Source organism: Pseudonaja textilis, chromosome 5 (genome assembly GCF_049901715.1).
Source record: "Pseudonaja textilis isolate UNSWEBS1 chromosome 5, rPseTex1.2, whole genome shotgun sequence".
NCBI lineage: Eukaryota > Metazoa > Chordata > Lepidosauria > Squamata > Elapidae > Pseudonaja > Pseudonaja textilis.
The window spans coordinates 23,071,854-23,088,977 of NC_141994.1; the positions used below are offsets into that span (position 1 = coordinate 23,071,854).

A 17,124-nucleotide genomic window follows, 5' to 3' on the forward strand; every position below is an offset into this window, starting at 1 on the left:
CATTGTAGTTCTCCTCCATGGGCCGGTGAGGGGGGGGGGCATTTTCGCAGCCTGTTTTCGGCCCGGATGGCCTCCTGAAGCGCTTTGCTGACCAAAATGGGGCACGGGGGGGGGGTACGCACGGGACTCCCGTGCCCCATTTTGGTTGGCAAAGTGTTTCAGGAGGCTGTCCAGGCCCAAAACAGGCCCCGCAGGGGCTGCCTATGCCCTGTTTTGGGTGCCAGAGGCATCACGGGGCCGGTCCTATGCTATTTCCAGGCCAGCCCCGCAGGCCAGATTTAAGCACCTCACAGGCCAAATCCGGGCCGTGAGCCTTGCGTTTGACATCCCTGCTCTAGGGCCACATTAGGTATCAAGGAGTTGCTGAGTTGTGGCAGTCTATCCCACTATATAAGGCCATAAAGGAATCGACTGTCCTAACATTTTGAATGGATGGATGTCAGTATCAGTTGATTTCCATGATCTAATTTTGCTTTAGACTATATTAGCAAACCCTCTATTTTGCACAATGCAAATAAACAAGTCCAGGCATTCTTTTCCTACCTGTGGAGGGTTTTTTTTAAAAATATATTCTTTAGTGTGCGAATATTGAATATTGGAGCGATTTTCTTCTAGTACAGTTTTGGATATATCTGTTATGTACTCACCAAATTTGGAAGCCCTATTGATTTTATTAACTGAATTTTGGTAATATCTGAGTTGAACCTATAAGGTAGGTTCTGTTCTATTCTATTCTATTCTATTCTATTCTATTCTATTCTATTCTATTCTATTCTATTCTATTCTATTCTATTCTATTCTATCCTATCCTATCCTATCCTATCCTATTCTATCCTATTCCATTCCATTCCATTTTCCATTCTAATATTCTTCCATTCCTTTCCGTTCCCTTGTTTCTGATTCCATCCCATCCCATCCCATCCCTTCCAATCTTAGTTCCTTCTTTTCACTGGGCTCCTTGATTTTCATTACCAGACCTTGTAGATAGTTAGCTTTTTCAGCCATGGAGCATTGTCAACAAACTGGTTGCTGCTGCTGTTTCTTCCTCCAATTTTAAAACCACATCTTCCAACCCCAGCTCCTCTTAATAAACGAATTATTACATGCAGCACATAGGTTGAATAAGTGAGGGAAGAACATACAGTATTTTGTCTCACTCCTTTTTTGACCTGGAACCACATTCTCTGTACTGTGGCTTCCGTATCTGTAGATAGGTTTTGTAGGAGCACAAGATCTTTGGGGATTTCCAGTTTTCTGAACAGATTCCTTAGCTTGACGTGACTGACACTGGAATTTGTTAGCAGAGTATATATGAATATATGAATACATGTATGTGTGTACAGGTATGCAGGTCTTGGCGTGTTCGGGTCTTTTCCCATGTAAGATTGAGAGCATCTTTGCAACGCTTTGACGAGGTCCCACTCGCCATCTTCAGGCTGGTACTTTCAGTTGGCTTTGCTCACACAAGCACGAAGCCAAAAGCACCAGCCTGAAGATGGCAAGTGGGACCTCACTGAAACGTTGCCAAGATGCTCTCAATCTTACACGGGAAAAGACCCAAACATGCCAAGACCTGCATGTAAATATATATATATATGTGTGTGTGTGTGTGTGTGTGTGTTTTCTAAAGTTTTCGTGGGTACTTACATGTATGGTATTCAGCTTTGTTCGGGTATTTTCCCACATCATTATAGTTGTGCTTTTAAAGTTGTAGCAACGTTTCGGCAGAATCTCATCTGCCATCATCAGGCTTCCGTATAGTGTTCATCTGTGAGTCAGGCTTTTATAGTGGTTTCAGATTTAAATTTGGGGCAGCCTATTGCTGTGCCAGAATGGTTTTTTCTTCACCCTGATTGGTTGGGAGTCTTGGTCTGTGTTTATTGGTCTTGGAGTTTGCTGTGTTCTGCTTGATTGGTGTTTCTAATATCTCCTGTCTGTTTTTTGGCTCTTTTTGTCTCTTGATTGGCTGGCAACATTGTGTTACTTTATTGGAGGCCTTTAGTGCAGCTTGGCTCCGGGTAAATGTATGGCTATCATTAGTTAGGAAGCTAGGTTTCATCTGGGTGCCTGGTTGGGGTGTGTTTGAGCTGGAGGTATCAGGGGGGATCTGTCTGTGCCCAGGTGTTTGCCTGGCTTGTGGTGTGGAGATTTTTTTGTTTGTGAGTGCAGGCTTCCAAATGATTGACAGTCTGGTGGAATCATCTCTTCTATTCATGAAAAAAGACCAATCAAGCAGAACACAGCAAACTCCAAGACCAATAAACACAGACCAAGACTCCCAACCAATCAGGGTGAAGAAAAAACCATTCTGGCACAGCAATAGGCTGCCCCAAATTTAAATCTGAAACCACTATAAAAGCCTGACTCACAGATGAACACTATACGGAAGCCTGATGATGGCAGATGAGATTCTGCCGAAACGTTGCTACAAATTTAAAAACACAACTACAATGACCTGGGAAAATACCCGAACAAAGCTGAATGCCATACATGTAAGTACCCACAAAAACTTAAGAATATGAATATATATATATATATATATATATGTATGTATGTATGTATGTATGTATGTATGTATGTATACACACACACACACACACACACACACACATATATGTTGTGATTGGAAGGATCGGTCTTGTTGGGAGTTTTGACTCTGATGACTGTTAGATCGTGGATTGACGTCAGAACCAGGAAACGTTAATCTGAAGGGCAAGCCAGTTAATTAGCACATTGCCTTAATGGGTATAAAAGGACACAGCTGAGCTGGTGCCTTTCGCCAGGAACAAAATGACAATTTTGAATGAGGACGTTACAGCAATGAGCTCTCTGTTTGTTTGCATTTCGAAGGGGAGTCCTAACAGTTTCTGCCAGTTGTTATCTTGTTATTTCCTTCATTTTGATTTGATTGTGAAACGGTTGCTTTATGTTTGTTCGTTTGAATTTCCAAGAGGAGACATAACATATATATATGAAATGATATATGATATGATATATGAAAATAGGACTGGGGGTGCCATGAGTGGTGCTCCAATATCTATGGGGCTGCCATAAAGAAGAGGGGCGGGGTCAACCTATTCTCCATTCCAGCATCGTTCTCCAGATTTAGATCTAGAAAGAGTGCAGAGAAGAGCAACAAAGATGGTTAGGGGAATACAGGCTAAAACATACAAAGAACGGTTGCTGGAATTGGGTTATGTCTAATCTAGTGAAAAGAAGGACTGGAGGGAGTATGATAGCAGTGTTCCAATATCTCAGGGGCTACCCCAAAGAAGAGGGAGTCAAGCTATTCTCCAAAGCACCTGAAGGGCAGGACAAGAAGCAACGGGTGGAAACTAATCAAGGAGAGAAGCAACCTAGAACTAATGAGAAATTTCCTGACAGTGAGAACAATTAACCAGTGGAATGTCTTGCCTCCAGAAGTGGTGAATCCTCCAACACTGAAGGTTTTTAAGAAGAGATTGGACAGCCATTTGTCTGAAATGCTATAGCGAGCAGAGAGCTGGACTAGAAGACCTCCAAAGTCCCTTCCAACTCTATTATACTTTTGTTCTGTTATAAAGATATGCCTCAGTAAATTGCTTCTGTTTAAACAGACAGAACAGCAAAGCACTTCTTCTCATCATGATGAATATGTAAAAGGAATGTAAACAGTACAGAAAATATCAGTTCTGGCAAAGTCTACAGAGAGACAGATGTTATCAACCAAATTAACTAGGTATATTAGATGACTAAGATATCACTCCATCTCCTTAGAAAATAGATCAGGGTCAATCAACCATGTAACCATGTGATTCTGAATTATATTATGAAAAATTGGAATTTGTGAAATACGGAGAATTTTGGATGAATCCAGAATGTTGTTTTACTATAGTGGAAAATATTTAGTATATCTGATGTACAACTTGTGTTATTTTCATATAAACTTCCTTCAAGACCATGGGAAATCTGATTGTGGTTTGATGTAGTCATGATTTAAATTTCTGATTTAAGAACCACAGCAATCAAAATATTCTCATACTATTTAGTTGTTTCAATATACATCTCGGTTTTTTTCTTTTCTTTTCCTTTTTTGTCTACATTTTATTTATTTTCTGATTTGCTTCATTCTGAAATCTATGCTGTCATCTCTTTATTGTATTTTCTTATTAATTTCTTACTGTCTTCTGTTACAGATTAACCAGCAATAAAAAGTTAAAGAAAAATATGGCCAACGTTGTATTTTGTGACAGAAAGTGTTCTCTCACAAGAAAATGATTTATTTCCTCACGTTAACTATTAATATAACGAAATGATTCTATAACACTCTCACCTCAGATAACTAGGAAGTATATTATGTGTATTTCTTGTGGTTTTGGCCATACAACAAGTAGTTTTTTAAAAAAAATTAAATAAAGACCTGAAGTTATATTTTAAGAATATAAATATTCCAATAAAAATGCTTGAAACTAAAAATTACAACATAAATTATAAAATGGAAGACATAATCCTTATGACTATCATTGGGGCCTGAATTTCTGTTACCGAACAAGGCAGTTGTTTAAAGGAGTTGCGCCCAATTTTGCAACCATTTTTGCACGGTTGTTAAGAAACACTGTCATCGTCATTAATATGAATCGTGTGGCTGCTAAGCGAATCAAGGCTTTCTTCATTGACTTTGCTTGTCAGAATCCAGCTGGAAAGGCCACAAAGGGTGACCCCGGGATGCTACAGCCATCATAAATACATGCCAGTTGCCAAGCGCCCAAAATTTGGTAGTGTGACAACCATGGGGATGTTGCAAGTTGTTAGAAGTATGAGGATTGTTCGTTAAGTCGCTTTTTTCAGAGCTGTTGTAACTTTGAACAGTTGGCCAAAGGTCTGAAAATCGAGGCCTACCTGCACCTGAACAGGAATATCTAATCGGATATGCAATTCAAGCTCTTCAGGTAATGAGGAAATACTTGCTATTTTTATGCATAACATTCATCAGGGGCTCCTTGGTGCGCTCTGAGCTGGCTTGTTTTCTTGCAGGCGTTTCATTACCCAAACTAGGTAACATCATCAGTGCTAGAAGGGAGTAGGGATCGTGAGGAGGAGGAGGAAGAGGAGGAGAACTCTGGGGTCCTGGGTGTTCTCTGAGCTTGGCTGTTTTTCTTGCAGACATTTCATTACCCAACTAGGTAACACCATCAATGCTAGTAAGGAGTGGAGTTTGCTCTTAGTTTCTATTCTGGTGCTTGTCCTGTCAGTGTTGGTGGGGGCAGTCTTAGAGGTTCTTTGGTTGGGCTGTTTACTGTTGGCTTCTTTGGCAGTTTTTTCATTGGGGCATTGTTTACTTAATTGTTGCTAACACCGATGATGTTACCTAGTTTGGGTCATGAAACGTCTACAAGAAAACGACAAAGCTCAGAGAGCACCAAGGATCCCTCATATCAACCCTGAGCTACAAATATTCTCCTTTATTACCAAAATTCACTGTGTGGACTTTCGCTTAATGCACGTAGGTTAAAGATCCAATATGTACGAGCGGGGAAAAAGCATCACTTTCTAAACTTGCACTATCATACATGTAACATGTTCGGTCGAAAGCATGCATACGCATGAATGGTTCTGCACACACTGCCATCATGCCAATAAGCATGTTAGTGCATTCTGAAATATTTCTCTGCTGCTTTCATGGTTGGGCCTATAAGGACACGCAAACACCACTCACTGTTAATGCTGTCCATACTTTGGACATGTGAATGCTTTGACTGCGTGCATGTAAAAGGGCACAATTTTCAGAACCACAGAACCATTTTACCCAAGATCTTAATTTCAAAGTCCTCCCTGAGAAGATACATAAAAAGGAAAGGCTGCTTTGCTTAAATAATGTACAAGGTGAAAAAGGTATTCAAAAAAAAAAAGTTCGTTCACTTAAGCGTGCAAATGCATTAATTCGAATGTTGCTTTCTCTTACATGCAATTTAACTCCCTGAAAATGGGAGACTCCAACACACAAAAACATTCTGGAATTCATGACATTTTGCAAAAGCAATATGTGTTTATTTTATTTTTAAAAATGTACATATCTTTATATAATTATGCAAAAGAACTGAGCCCACAACAGGAATGACAGCTATAATTTCTAGGCTAGTTTGATCTCTCTCCTATATAGGAGCCCTCATTTAAATTACACAAAAGAGTACACATTTGCCTTACATATTTGCCTTACATGTTATTTCTCTTTCCCTCAAAAAAGAAACCAAGGAAATTTTTTTTCCAACGTTCCACCGTCACAATGTTTATCCTAAAATCTGCTTCCTCCGGATGCAATTAATGATGGGCATATATGAATTAAGGGAACAGGTTAATTCCAATGAACCAGTTTCCATTTAGAGTTAAAATATATCTCTTGACATACTAGTGGCAAAGTTATTCCTAATGCTGCATACATTTTCAGCAAATATAATTGGCTTCACCACCACCCCAAATAAGAGAGCCATTCCTTAACAGAAAACCTTTTTTTAAAAAAAAATCACAGTTTTCCTTGCTATTTTCATCCCGAGCTTCCTTCCTCACGTCATCATTACCACCATTTTATTGGCATAATATTTATAGCTGATATAGAACCAGGACAGAAATGGAAAAACCAGATCGCCGAACCAAATTATCATTTTGGTTTTGTGATGTGTGTGTGTGTTTTTCTAGAGCCTAGAAACAACATCCCCTCTCCCCATCAAATTTTGCAATCCATTGCCCAAATCCTGGAAATGCACCACTTGGGGGGAAAAAAACCACACACACATACACTCAGCAAGGATATCTTACTTCCCTACCCCACCCTGCACACCATTTTAAAATCTTATTTCTCAGGGCTGTGTCATGTTGTCATTTTTTTTAAAGGAAAATAAATGTCCCCCTTCCTTTTGATGGATTGTCTTCCCCCACTTGTGAACCTGTCCTGTTTCAAAGCTCTACATATTACACAGTCCAAAATGCCTTTTTAATGATGTTCCTAATTAGCTCCAAGGGTTTTTTTTTTTTCCTATATCCCCGGATGATATCCTCTGCTGTACGTTTCGATATGGGTATCGGATATAAAACATGTCCACTTCAATTATGTCACATCATAAGAGGAGAGGAATGGCTAACGAAACATTAGAAGAACCGTGGTCCGAATGGAGAAAAAATAATAATAATAAAGATGCATGCATTTCCAAACAGCGGTGATACTACATGGGAAATATTTATCATATTTTTTAACAACAACATCCACCCACCTCCCCCAAAAACGTAAGCAAAATAATAAAAGAAGATGGTTGCTTAGTACATTAGCTCCGGTAAAAGAAGTCACCATGTTCCATAAATGTGAAATTAAAATAACGAGGTAAGGATGTGAGCAAATTGGCCGGTAATGCCAGTTTTCTTTCTTTTTGCCTTCGGGATGCTTCTAAGTAATTCTGCCTTACCTGCAGGCATGATGAACCACTGATGCTTGCAGTGATTGTTCCATTTCCTAGCACAGACTTGCAACAGCATCACAACCCTCTCGCCGAATGTGACTAATTCATAGGTTTGCAATTCCTAAGCTCTTACTAAGGACACTCCCTTGTAACACACACACAGAGAGAGACACAAATCGTGCTTTGAACGATTCCTGTTTTCTACAAGGTTAAATTCAAGCATCCGGCTAGGTAGCTAGCTAGCCCGTAGTTCTCTGCCACAGCCTTATTTTTTTTAAAAAAAATAAACCCCCCCCCCCACCCTCCCCCTCTCTCTGGGTCAGGATATTTTCTTTGAAAAAAAAAAATTCAAGATGGATATTTGCCGGTGGAAAAGACAGACGAGCACAAAGACACCATCGACTGCAGCAAAAATATAAACACACAGGCACGTACTGGAGCGGGGAGGGAAGAGAACCGTTAATAACTACAGGAGGGGTGGGTTTTTTTGCATGCTGCACAGCTGAAATTTCATTTCTCTTTTTAAAACGAAAAACAAAGTCAGAAACCACCTCAGCAATGTCAAAAGCTCAACCAAAACACGGGTTTCGATTCAGACATCAAAAGGCAAACATGCAAGATATATATATATTTTTTTTTTTAAAAGGACGGTAAAAATAATATATATTCTGAGCTGCAGGTTAGCAACACCACACCGATTTGAATTGTTCATGCAGAAGATGCTTTAAGCTGTACCTTTCTGACGAGGTGGACTTCTCAAAGTTAACTGACATCAGCAGCTCAATCTTCTGCTTGATTTCTGGAAAAATCAGAAAATATTCACAACCAAAAGACTGCCTGCGGCCTTATCTAAAGAGAAAGGCGCTTCTTTTTTCCTGATTTCCCCTTTGTTGCAAACGGCCGAGAGGAGTCCCCGGCAGAGACCGATTCAACGGCGCTAGGAAAAGAAAAGAGCTCGGGAGACATCATCACCCAGGCCATGTACGCACATGACTCTTTATGAAAGCAGGAAATACCATTTATTTTGTGCAGAAGGGGGTGTGTGTGGGGGGAAATTTCTCCTCCTGAGGCTGGACTGACATAACCAGATGCTTCTTAAAACGGGCTTACGTGTCGAGGCACATCTTAGCTTTTTTTTTTTTTAATGGCATCGGGGAAGTTACCCAGCCGGTCTGCAAGAAATCAACTGGATGCAAAGAGAGTCGGGGGAATTGCAAATGAATGGGGTGGGTTGCTTTCTTGTTTCCCCAAAAATAATTCCCCACCCTCCTCATTACAAATGACCAGATGGTTAAAATCTGCTAAATAAATAATGAATTATTATAAATCAATATGAATATGTAGAATATAGAACATGGAATAGCAGAGTTGGAAGGGACCTAGTCCAGTGATGGCAAACCTTTTTGCTGTGGTGTGCCGAAAACGTGCGTGCGCCGGCACCCACAATGCAATGTGCCCTCCTGCGCATGCACACGCAATACCCCGGCTATTCCCCTTACATGCATTGTGCATGTGCGCACCTCCCAGCTGATTTTTGGCCCGTTTGAGGCCATTTTCTCCCTCCCAGAGGCTCAAGTGAAACCTCTGGAGCCTTGTGAGGCTGAAAACGGGCCCATTTTGGCACTTCTGGTATTTCCAGAAGGCCCGTTTTTCGGCCTTCCAAGATTGCAGAGGCTTCCCTCGAGCCTCTGGAAGGGAAAAAACAGCCTCAAACGGGCCGAAAATCAGTTGGGAGGCGCGCACATGCGCAATGCAGGTAAGTTTGGCTGGGGCTTGCGTGCCCGCACAAATGGCTCTGCGGGCCACCTGTGGCACGCGTGCCATAGGTTCGCCATCATGGTTCTAGTCCAACCCCTTGCCTAGGCAGAAAACCCTACACCACTTCAGACAAATAGTTATCCGACGTCTTTCTAAAAACTTCCAGTGTTGGAGTATTCACAACTTCTGGATGTGTATGTTTGCTAAATGTAACAAATATGATTTAAAATGCTTTTTGTATTAAAATGTATGTCATGCAGAATATGATAATTGACATAAAAATAACCTTTTGAAATATGGAATGGCCAAATAATGAAGGATTATAAATTGAACAAACAAATAATGGAAGATTTCAATTTAACATAAATGTTTGTATTATTCATAGAATTATATTAAGTTTGCTAAATATAGTAAATATGATAAGTAATATTCTAATTGTATTAAAAGGTACGATACTTAGGACAGGGTGATTGGCATAAAAATGACTCATTGAAATACTGAATAACTAAATAATAACTAAAATATGTGTATTACTAGAATTATGTAAGCTTGTTAAATGAAACAAATATGATTAATACTATTTTATTTCCATCAAAAGGTATGGCATTCAGGTGCTACACACTGTTCACGCATTGAGTATGGCTTCCCCACTGACTTCGCTTGTCGGAAGATCGCAAAAGGGGGTCGTCCAATCCTGCCAGGACACTGCAACCATCACAAATGGGAACCACGGTCACTAAGTGAATTGAACTGAACTTTTGAGGACTACCTCTACATAACACACACTTCAATTCTCCCCCTCCCCACTTCTAAGGATCCCAAACCATCATACAAAAGAGTGGGATGACATTATATTTACAATATTGTAGAATAACAGAGTTAGAAGGGACCTTAGAGGTCTTGTAGTCCAACCCTCTGCTAAAGTAGGCGAGCCTACACCAATGATAGTGAACCTTTTTGTTATGGTGTGCCGAAAGCGTGCATGTATGCCAGCACCCACAATGCAATGCGCTCCGCCCCCTGCACATGTGAGCACAACATCCTCCCCACTCCCTTACCTGCACTGCACATGCACGTGCCTCCCAGCTGATTTTCAGCCCATTTGAGGCCGTTTTCGCCCTCCAGAGGATCAAGGGAAGCCTCTGCAGCCTGAAAAATGGGCCCGTTTTGGCACTTCCGGTATTTCTGGAAGGTCCGTCTTTTGGCCTCCTGAGGCTGCAGAGACTTCCCTCGAGCCTCCAGGAAGGTGAAAAATGCCTCAAACAGGCTGAAAATCAGTTCTGAGGCGCACGCGTGCGCAATGCAGGTAAGTTTGGCTGGGGCTTATGTGCCCACACAAATGGCTCTGCGTGCCACCTGTGGCATGTGTGCCATAGGTTCACCATCACGGGCTTATACAGTTCTGGACAAACAGTTCTCCAATCTCTTCTTGAAGAATCTCCAGTTGATGGAGCACTCACAGTTTCTGGAAGTAAGCCGTTCCACCGATTAATTATTCTCTCCGGCAGGAAATTTCCCCTTAATTTTAATTGCACCAGAAGACAAGACAAGGAGCAACGGATGGAAACTAATCAGGGAGAGAAGCAACCTAGAACTAAGGAGAAATTTCCTGACAGTAAGAACAATTAACCAATGGAATGGCTGGCCTTCAGAAGTTGGGGAAGTTTTTAAGAAGACAGCCACTTGTCTTGGAATGGTCTAGGGTCTCCTTCTTGAGCAGGAGGGTGGACTAGAAGACCTCAAAAGTCCCCCTTCCAACTCTGTTCTGTTCTAAAAAAAAAAAAGGTGGATTTCTCTTGGATATTTTTCCATCTGTGATTTGTTTAACCCTAATTGATCGAATTGAATTTGAGAAGAAGAGAAATGTCAAAAGTAAAAAAGGGGAAATTGGCTACACCATCAGAAATCTGTCACAGTATCATATTAATGCATGAGCATTTGTTCTTCCCAATATTTATTTATTAAACTTATATGCCGCCAATCTCTCCAAAGGCAACTGAGAGGAACTTTGTGTTCTTATGCACCATCAACTACACATACATTTCAACATTAAATTATTTATAGCTAGTGAGGACTTTGTTGAATCTACAGCAGGGATGACCCAGGGTGGGATACAAAACAAACACAGTCACAGAAAACAGCTGAAGCCCCTTTTATTCCTTCACTTTGCTTCCAAGCTCCAAATATCCTTGAGGGAAGACAAAAAACTCCCACGCAAACAGTTATGAGGAGGAGGAAAAAAGCAACACAAACCAGGTAAGATTAGGACTGAAGGACGTCCACAGATAACAGAACACACACTGGGAAGGGCACCAAACTCAGAGAGGAACCATAAACTAGAGATATTTCCACGCTTTGTTTCCAGTGCCCGCCCGTACGCAGGTCCGTCCTCTTATTCAGTTGTCACAGCTGCAGCCCATGAAGAGGATCAAGGCCCTCTCCTCCTCAGTAGACCAGGTCTCTCCCTTATCCTCTCCTCCCTGCATGCCCTAGGATGCAGAGGGGATGGGCCTGGGTCCTCCTCTGACTTCCCTGCCGGTCTCTGCCCTTCCCCAGCCTCCTCCACAACCTCAGGAGCCACACTTTTACTCTCTGTCTCCTGTTCCTCCTCTCCCTCAGAGTCAGTCTCCACCAGAGGCATGACAACAGCATTTTTTTTTAAAGGATAGCCCACTTCCCATTTGAGCATCCATGATCTCAAGCTTGTGTTTTTATTTAAAAATAAAAGTACGGAATGTAATACAGGTAGTCCTTGACTTACAGCCACAATTGAGCCCAACATTTCTGTTGCTAAGTGAGACAGTTGTGAAGTGAATTGCTGCAAGTTGTTGAGTTAGTAACACGGTTGTTAAATGGATCAGGGGGTTGGACTAGAAGACCTCCAAGGTGTCCCTTCTAACTCTGTTATTCTATTCTAATTTGGCTTTGTTGTCAGAAGGTCGCAAAAGGGGATCATGTGACCCTGGAACATTGCAGACCATCGTAAATATGAATCAAATGACAAGCATCCCAATTTTAATCATGAGACCACCAGTGGTCAGATTTAAAAAAAATTTAGTACCAGTTCTGTCGGCGTGTCGGTGAGCGTGTCTTGGTGGTCATGTCTTGGTGGGAATGGCAGGGGAAGGATACTGTAAAATCCCCATTCCCTCCCCATCCCACTAACCTGCTTTCCAGCTCTGTTCTCCTGTGCAGGGCAACCAAAGAAGACCCAGCCAATCAACTGGGACTCAATGTGAGGCAAAGAATAGAGGGGGGTGGGGCCAAACAGAGGCAGTATTTGCCGGTTCTCCAAACGACCCAAAATCTCTGCTACCAGTTCTCCAGGACTGGTCAGAACCTGCTGAATACCCACCTCTGATGCAAGCATCCCCACTTAATTTGACATTTAAACAGACAATCACTGACATGTCCTTGCATCTCCGCCTCTGACATTTTTCTCTGTTCTTCCCTACTAGCAGACATTTTCACCTTCACACAGGCGGAAACTCTTAATTCCTCCCCTGGGTTTAATTTGAAAGCTGTCCATTCAACATTCACATAAACTCCAGCAATCAAGTTGCAGCAGGTCCAAATCTACATCATATCTATATCTAATCTATACCTATACAGAGAGAGAGAGAAAGAGAGAGAGACAGACAGATTATATAGCAATAGCATTTACTTATGTACCGCTTCACAATGCTTTCCAGCCCTCTCTAAGTGGTCTACAGAGTCAGCCTGTTGCCCCCAACAATCTGGGTCCTCATTTTATCGACCTTGGGAGGATGGAAGGCTGTCAACCTTGAGCTGGTCAGGATTGAACTGCTGGAAGTTGGCAGAAGTAGCCTGCAGTACTGCATTCTAACAATTGCGCCACCATGGCTCTCAGGTGGATGGATGGATGGATGGATGGATGGATGGATGGATGGATGGGATAGGATAGGATAGGACAGGATAGGATAGGATAGAGAGAAGACAGACAGACAGATTAGATAGGTAGGTAGGGAGGGAGGGAGAGAGCGATTAGGTAGGTAGGTAGATAGGTAGATAAGTAGATAGGTAGATAGATAAGGTAGATAGGTAGATAGGTAGGGAGAGAGAGATTAGGTAGGTAGGTAGATAAGTAGATAGGTAATTAAGTAGATAGGTAGATAGATAAGGTAGATAGGTAGACAGATAGGGAGGGAGAGAGAGAGATTAGGTAGGTAGGTAGATAAGTAGATAGGTAATTAAGTAGATAGGTAGATAGATAAGGTAGGTAGGTAGGTAGGTAGAGATTAGGTAGGTAGATAGGAAGTAGATAGGTAATTAAGTAGGTAGGTAGATAAGGTAGGTAGGTAGGTAGATAGATAGATAAGTAGATAGGTAATTAAGTAGATAGGAAGATAGATAAGATAGATAGGGAGGGAGAGAGAGAGGTAGGTAGGTAGGTAATTAAGTAGATAGGTATATAGGTAGGTAGGGAGAGAGAAATAGATTAGGTAGGTAGGTAGGTAGATAAGTAAATCGGTAATTAAGTAGATAGGTAGATAAGGTAGATAGGTAGGTAGAGAGAGATTAGGTAGGTAGGTAAGTAGGTAGAGAGGTAGAGAGAGAGATTAGGTAGCTAGGTAGGTAGATAAGTAGATAAGTAATTAAGTAGAGAGGGAGGGAGGGAGGGAGGGAGGGAGGGAGGGAGGGAGAGAGAGTGTAGGTAGGTAGGTAGGCAGATTAGATAGATAATTAAGTAGATAGGTAGATGAGGGAGGGAGGGAGGGAGATTAGGTAGGTAGGTAGGTAAGTAGATAGGTAATTAAGTAGATAGGTAGATAAGGTAGATAGGTAGGTAAATAGGTATGTAGAGAGGCATCTGAGGCTAAAAATATTTTTGTGACCTTTTGAAAAAGCAAAGTCAATGGGAAAGCCAGATTCACTTAATAACTGTGTTGCTACTTTAACAAATGGCAGTGATTCATTTAATAACTTTAGCAAGAAAGGATGTAGAATGGGGCAAAATTCACTAAAAGGCTTAGAATGATATGTTTATATTTGATATACCAAATATGACAAAATTATAGATATAGCTTCCATAAAGTCAAATTACTCTTCTCAATTTTAGTAATTAGGTTTGGAACAGAATTCAAGATTATTGCGGACTGTCTACAATGTGTACAATGATCAAACTAACACCAGTCACAATTTATGGACCAGCGTTTATTTTGACCAAGTTCTCCAATTGCAAGACACCCGGGAAAACTCTAAAAAGCTCAAAAAAGCAAGATCAGTAAGTTGTTGATAACAATCTCTTGCTTAAACAGTTTTAAAAATGCATGAAGGGAAAACAAAAATTTGAGGAAGCAAAACCATGCCAGATTACAAGTGAAGATGACATCCTCGGCATTAAGAGTCTGCCAGAAAACCTATAGTAGACATCCATGAATCCTTCCTTGACCAGGGACTGAAAATTAAAACCCGAGGAAATAAATAGTAGGGGCTTTGCTACAATTTACATCCCCAAAGAGAAATTGTGATTTGGTGCATGCAGGAATGGATACACACCCCATCACATCATCTATATACAGTATATAAAAGTGAAAGATCATGCATTATCATAAAATTTTCAGAACCGTAAAACCTACAAACTTCAAATTTGGCACATATGTTCCAAATTGGCTTCTAGGTGCTCACTAAGAAAGGATTTTTCGAAATGACCATCAGAGCATCGGTATTTCCTATATTATTATTAACACGCTCTGATGCTAAGGAGTTCTACTCACCTGAAAAGAAATCTGTTCCAAATGCAAAACACAAGCAGAAGAGTTTCAGTTTCACTTTTAGTTTCACAGCAGCAACCAGCTTTAATGCAGAACAGTTGAGCTAAGCCACACCCAGACTCCTCACTGTCTCCTTGCTCGCACAGCAAATACTGTTTTAGTTTCCAAACAGCCCTCAACCCTCTCACACACTGACAAGACACTAGCCAGATGAATACCAATGGATACTGGTAAGTAGAGGCAGAAATTTTTCCCCCTTATTTTCCTCCTCCAAAACTAAGCCCTATCACATAGTTTTGTAGCGAAGCACAGGTATCCAGCTAGTCTATACATATAAAAGCCAAGTACCACTCACTAATCAAGAAATCTCTGGAACCATAAAGCCTACAAACTTGAAATTTGGCACGTATGTTCCTCTTGGCTTCTAGGTGCTTGCTAAGAAAGGATTTTTCGAAATGACCATCGGATCATTACCATTACATTAGTATTTCTTATGCAGTAATGAACACGCTCTGATGCTAAGGAGTTCTACTCCCCCTCCCCACCTGAAAAGAACTCTGGTCCAACTGCCAGTTGCCTCACATTCCGTTACCTCGGTTCAAACGGCCAGCCATTCCACTCCTTCACTCAGGAGCGGCCTAGGGCTCCTTTCAGTACTAAACCTCAGAACCTCACCAAAATGTCTATGCCTTCCACTTATGGAACTGCTTCTGGACTCAAGCCAGCGGGAGCGATATTCCCTTATGTGTTTCACCACTGAGCCAATGGATTTTGAACCTAATTTCTCCTGCATAGCCTGATCACAAAGTTTCATTGCAAAGCACTGGTATCCAGCTAGTTCTTAAATAAAATGCATTTCCTAGGATAGCTTCTGCCATACAAGTTGGAAGATCTTAAAGCATTGCCATGCGTCCTCTGAATCATCTATTCCAGGGGTCACCAACCTTTTGGACCTCAGAGACCACCAAACTCATAATTTTAAATCCTGTGGACCAGAGACCTTGGGAAAATCCACAAAAAAGTCTGCAGGAAAATTCCCCATCCCGTTTTCCTCAATCATTCTTTATTTGGGATTGCAGGATACCATCTCCAGCTCCATTCTCAGGGGTGGTGGGGTGGAAAGACTTTTGGCTTCATGCAAGGAAAGCAGCAGAAGCAGCAGAAGTCTTTCTTTCTCTCCCCCAAACTCCGCCAGAAACGAGTCTTTGTGAGACTTGTCACACCGGCGCAGCCTCTTGGAGCAGGATGCTTTGTAAGCCTTGTGTTCCCGCAGGCCATGTGGGTGATGCAGCCTTGAGTTCCTGCGCAACCTAGATTAATTGCTTTGGGGGGGTGCTTTGGGGATGACATTTCTCTGCAGACCACCAAAATTTTCTCGCAGACCACCAGTGGTCCCCGCTCCACTGGTTGGCGACCACTGCTGTAAAGAACATTCCAAAATAAGACAGACATTTTTTAAGATATGCAAAAAGGTGCAAAATATGAGATATGCAATTAAGATAGGCAAAATGACTCATTTTGGGGAAGGTGCTCTCTCTTTCCATGGTTGCGCAGCAAATTCAAATGATAGAACAATCCCAAGAGACCTGGCCTATAAATGCACTTGCGATTAAAATATCACACACACACATACACACACACAAAACAGAAGTAAATTTTCAGTTTGTTAAAACAGATTTTGCAACATTTCCCCAAAAGTATTGTGCTTGGTGGAGGCATGAAATTAAAAACTGATGAAGTTACTACTGTAGCTCTAACAATATCACCTGTAATTTAATTAAGGTCCGGTTTTTACAATTGGTCAAGTGAGTATAGTTAATCCCCGGTTTACAACTATTCATTTAATGACCATTTAAAGTTACAACAGTACTGAAAACAAATGCCTTATGATCGGTTTTCATACTTATGACTGTTGCAAGCATCGCTATGGCCACCTGATCAAAATTCAGATGCTTGATAACTGGTTCTGTATTTATGACAGTTGCTGTGTCCTGTGGTCATATATCCACCATTGTAATCTCCCCAGACGTCTTCCGACAAGCAAATTCAATGGGGGGTGGGAGCCAGATTCGCTTAACAATGGAATGATTCACTTAACAACTTCGGTGATTTGCTTGACAATTGTGGCAAAAAAAAAGGTTGTAAAATGGGGCTCAACTCAATAACTGTCTTGCTCAGGGACAAAAATGTTGAGCTCAATTGTG

General features: G+C 41.3%; 1 protein-coding gene across 8 annotated transcripts in view; it reads right to left on the bottom strand.

Moving 5' to 3' along the window:
- SRPK2 (SRSF protein kinase 2) overlaps window positions 1–17,124 on the bottom strand; it is a 120,831-nt gene that overhangs the window by 78,965 nt on the left and 24,742 nt on the right. For 2 of the 8 annotated variants that reach the window (XM_087935542.1, XM_087935540.1), the window contains exon 3: window positions 8,163–8,226. The exons of 4 other annotated variants lie outside the window; for them this stretch is intronic. In XM_087935542.1, coding sequence (XP_087791668.1) covers window positions 8,163–8,200 — 38 coding nt within the window. In that variant the 5' untranslated portion in view covers window positions 8,201–8,226. Of the gene's footprint in view, window positions 1–7,433; window positions 7,528–8,162; window positions 8,403–17,124 lie in introns of those variants that run through there. 2 more of the 8 variants (XM_087935541.1, XM_087935539.1) reach the window with 2 other exon arrangements.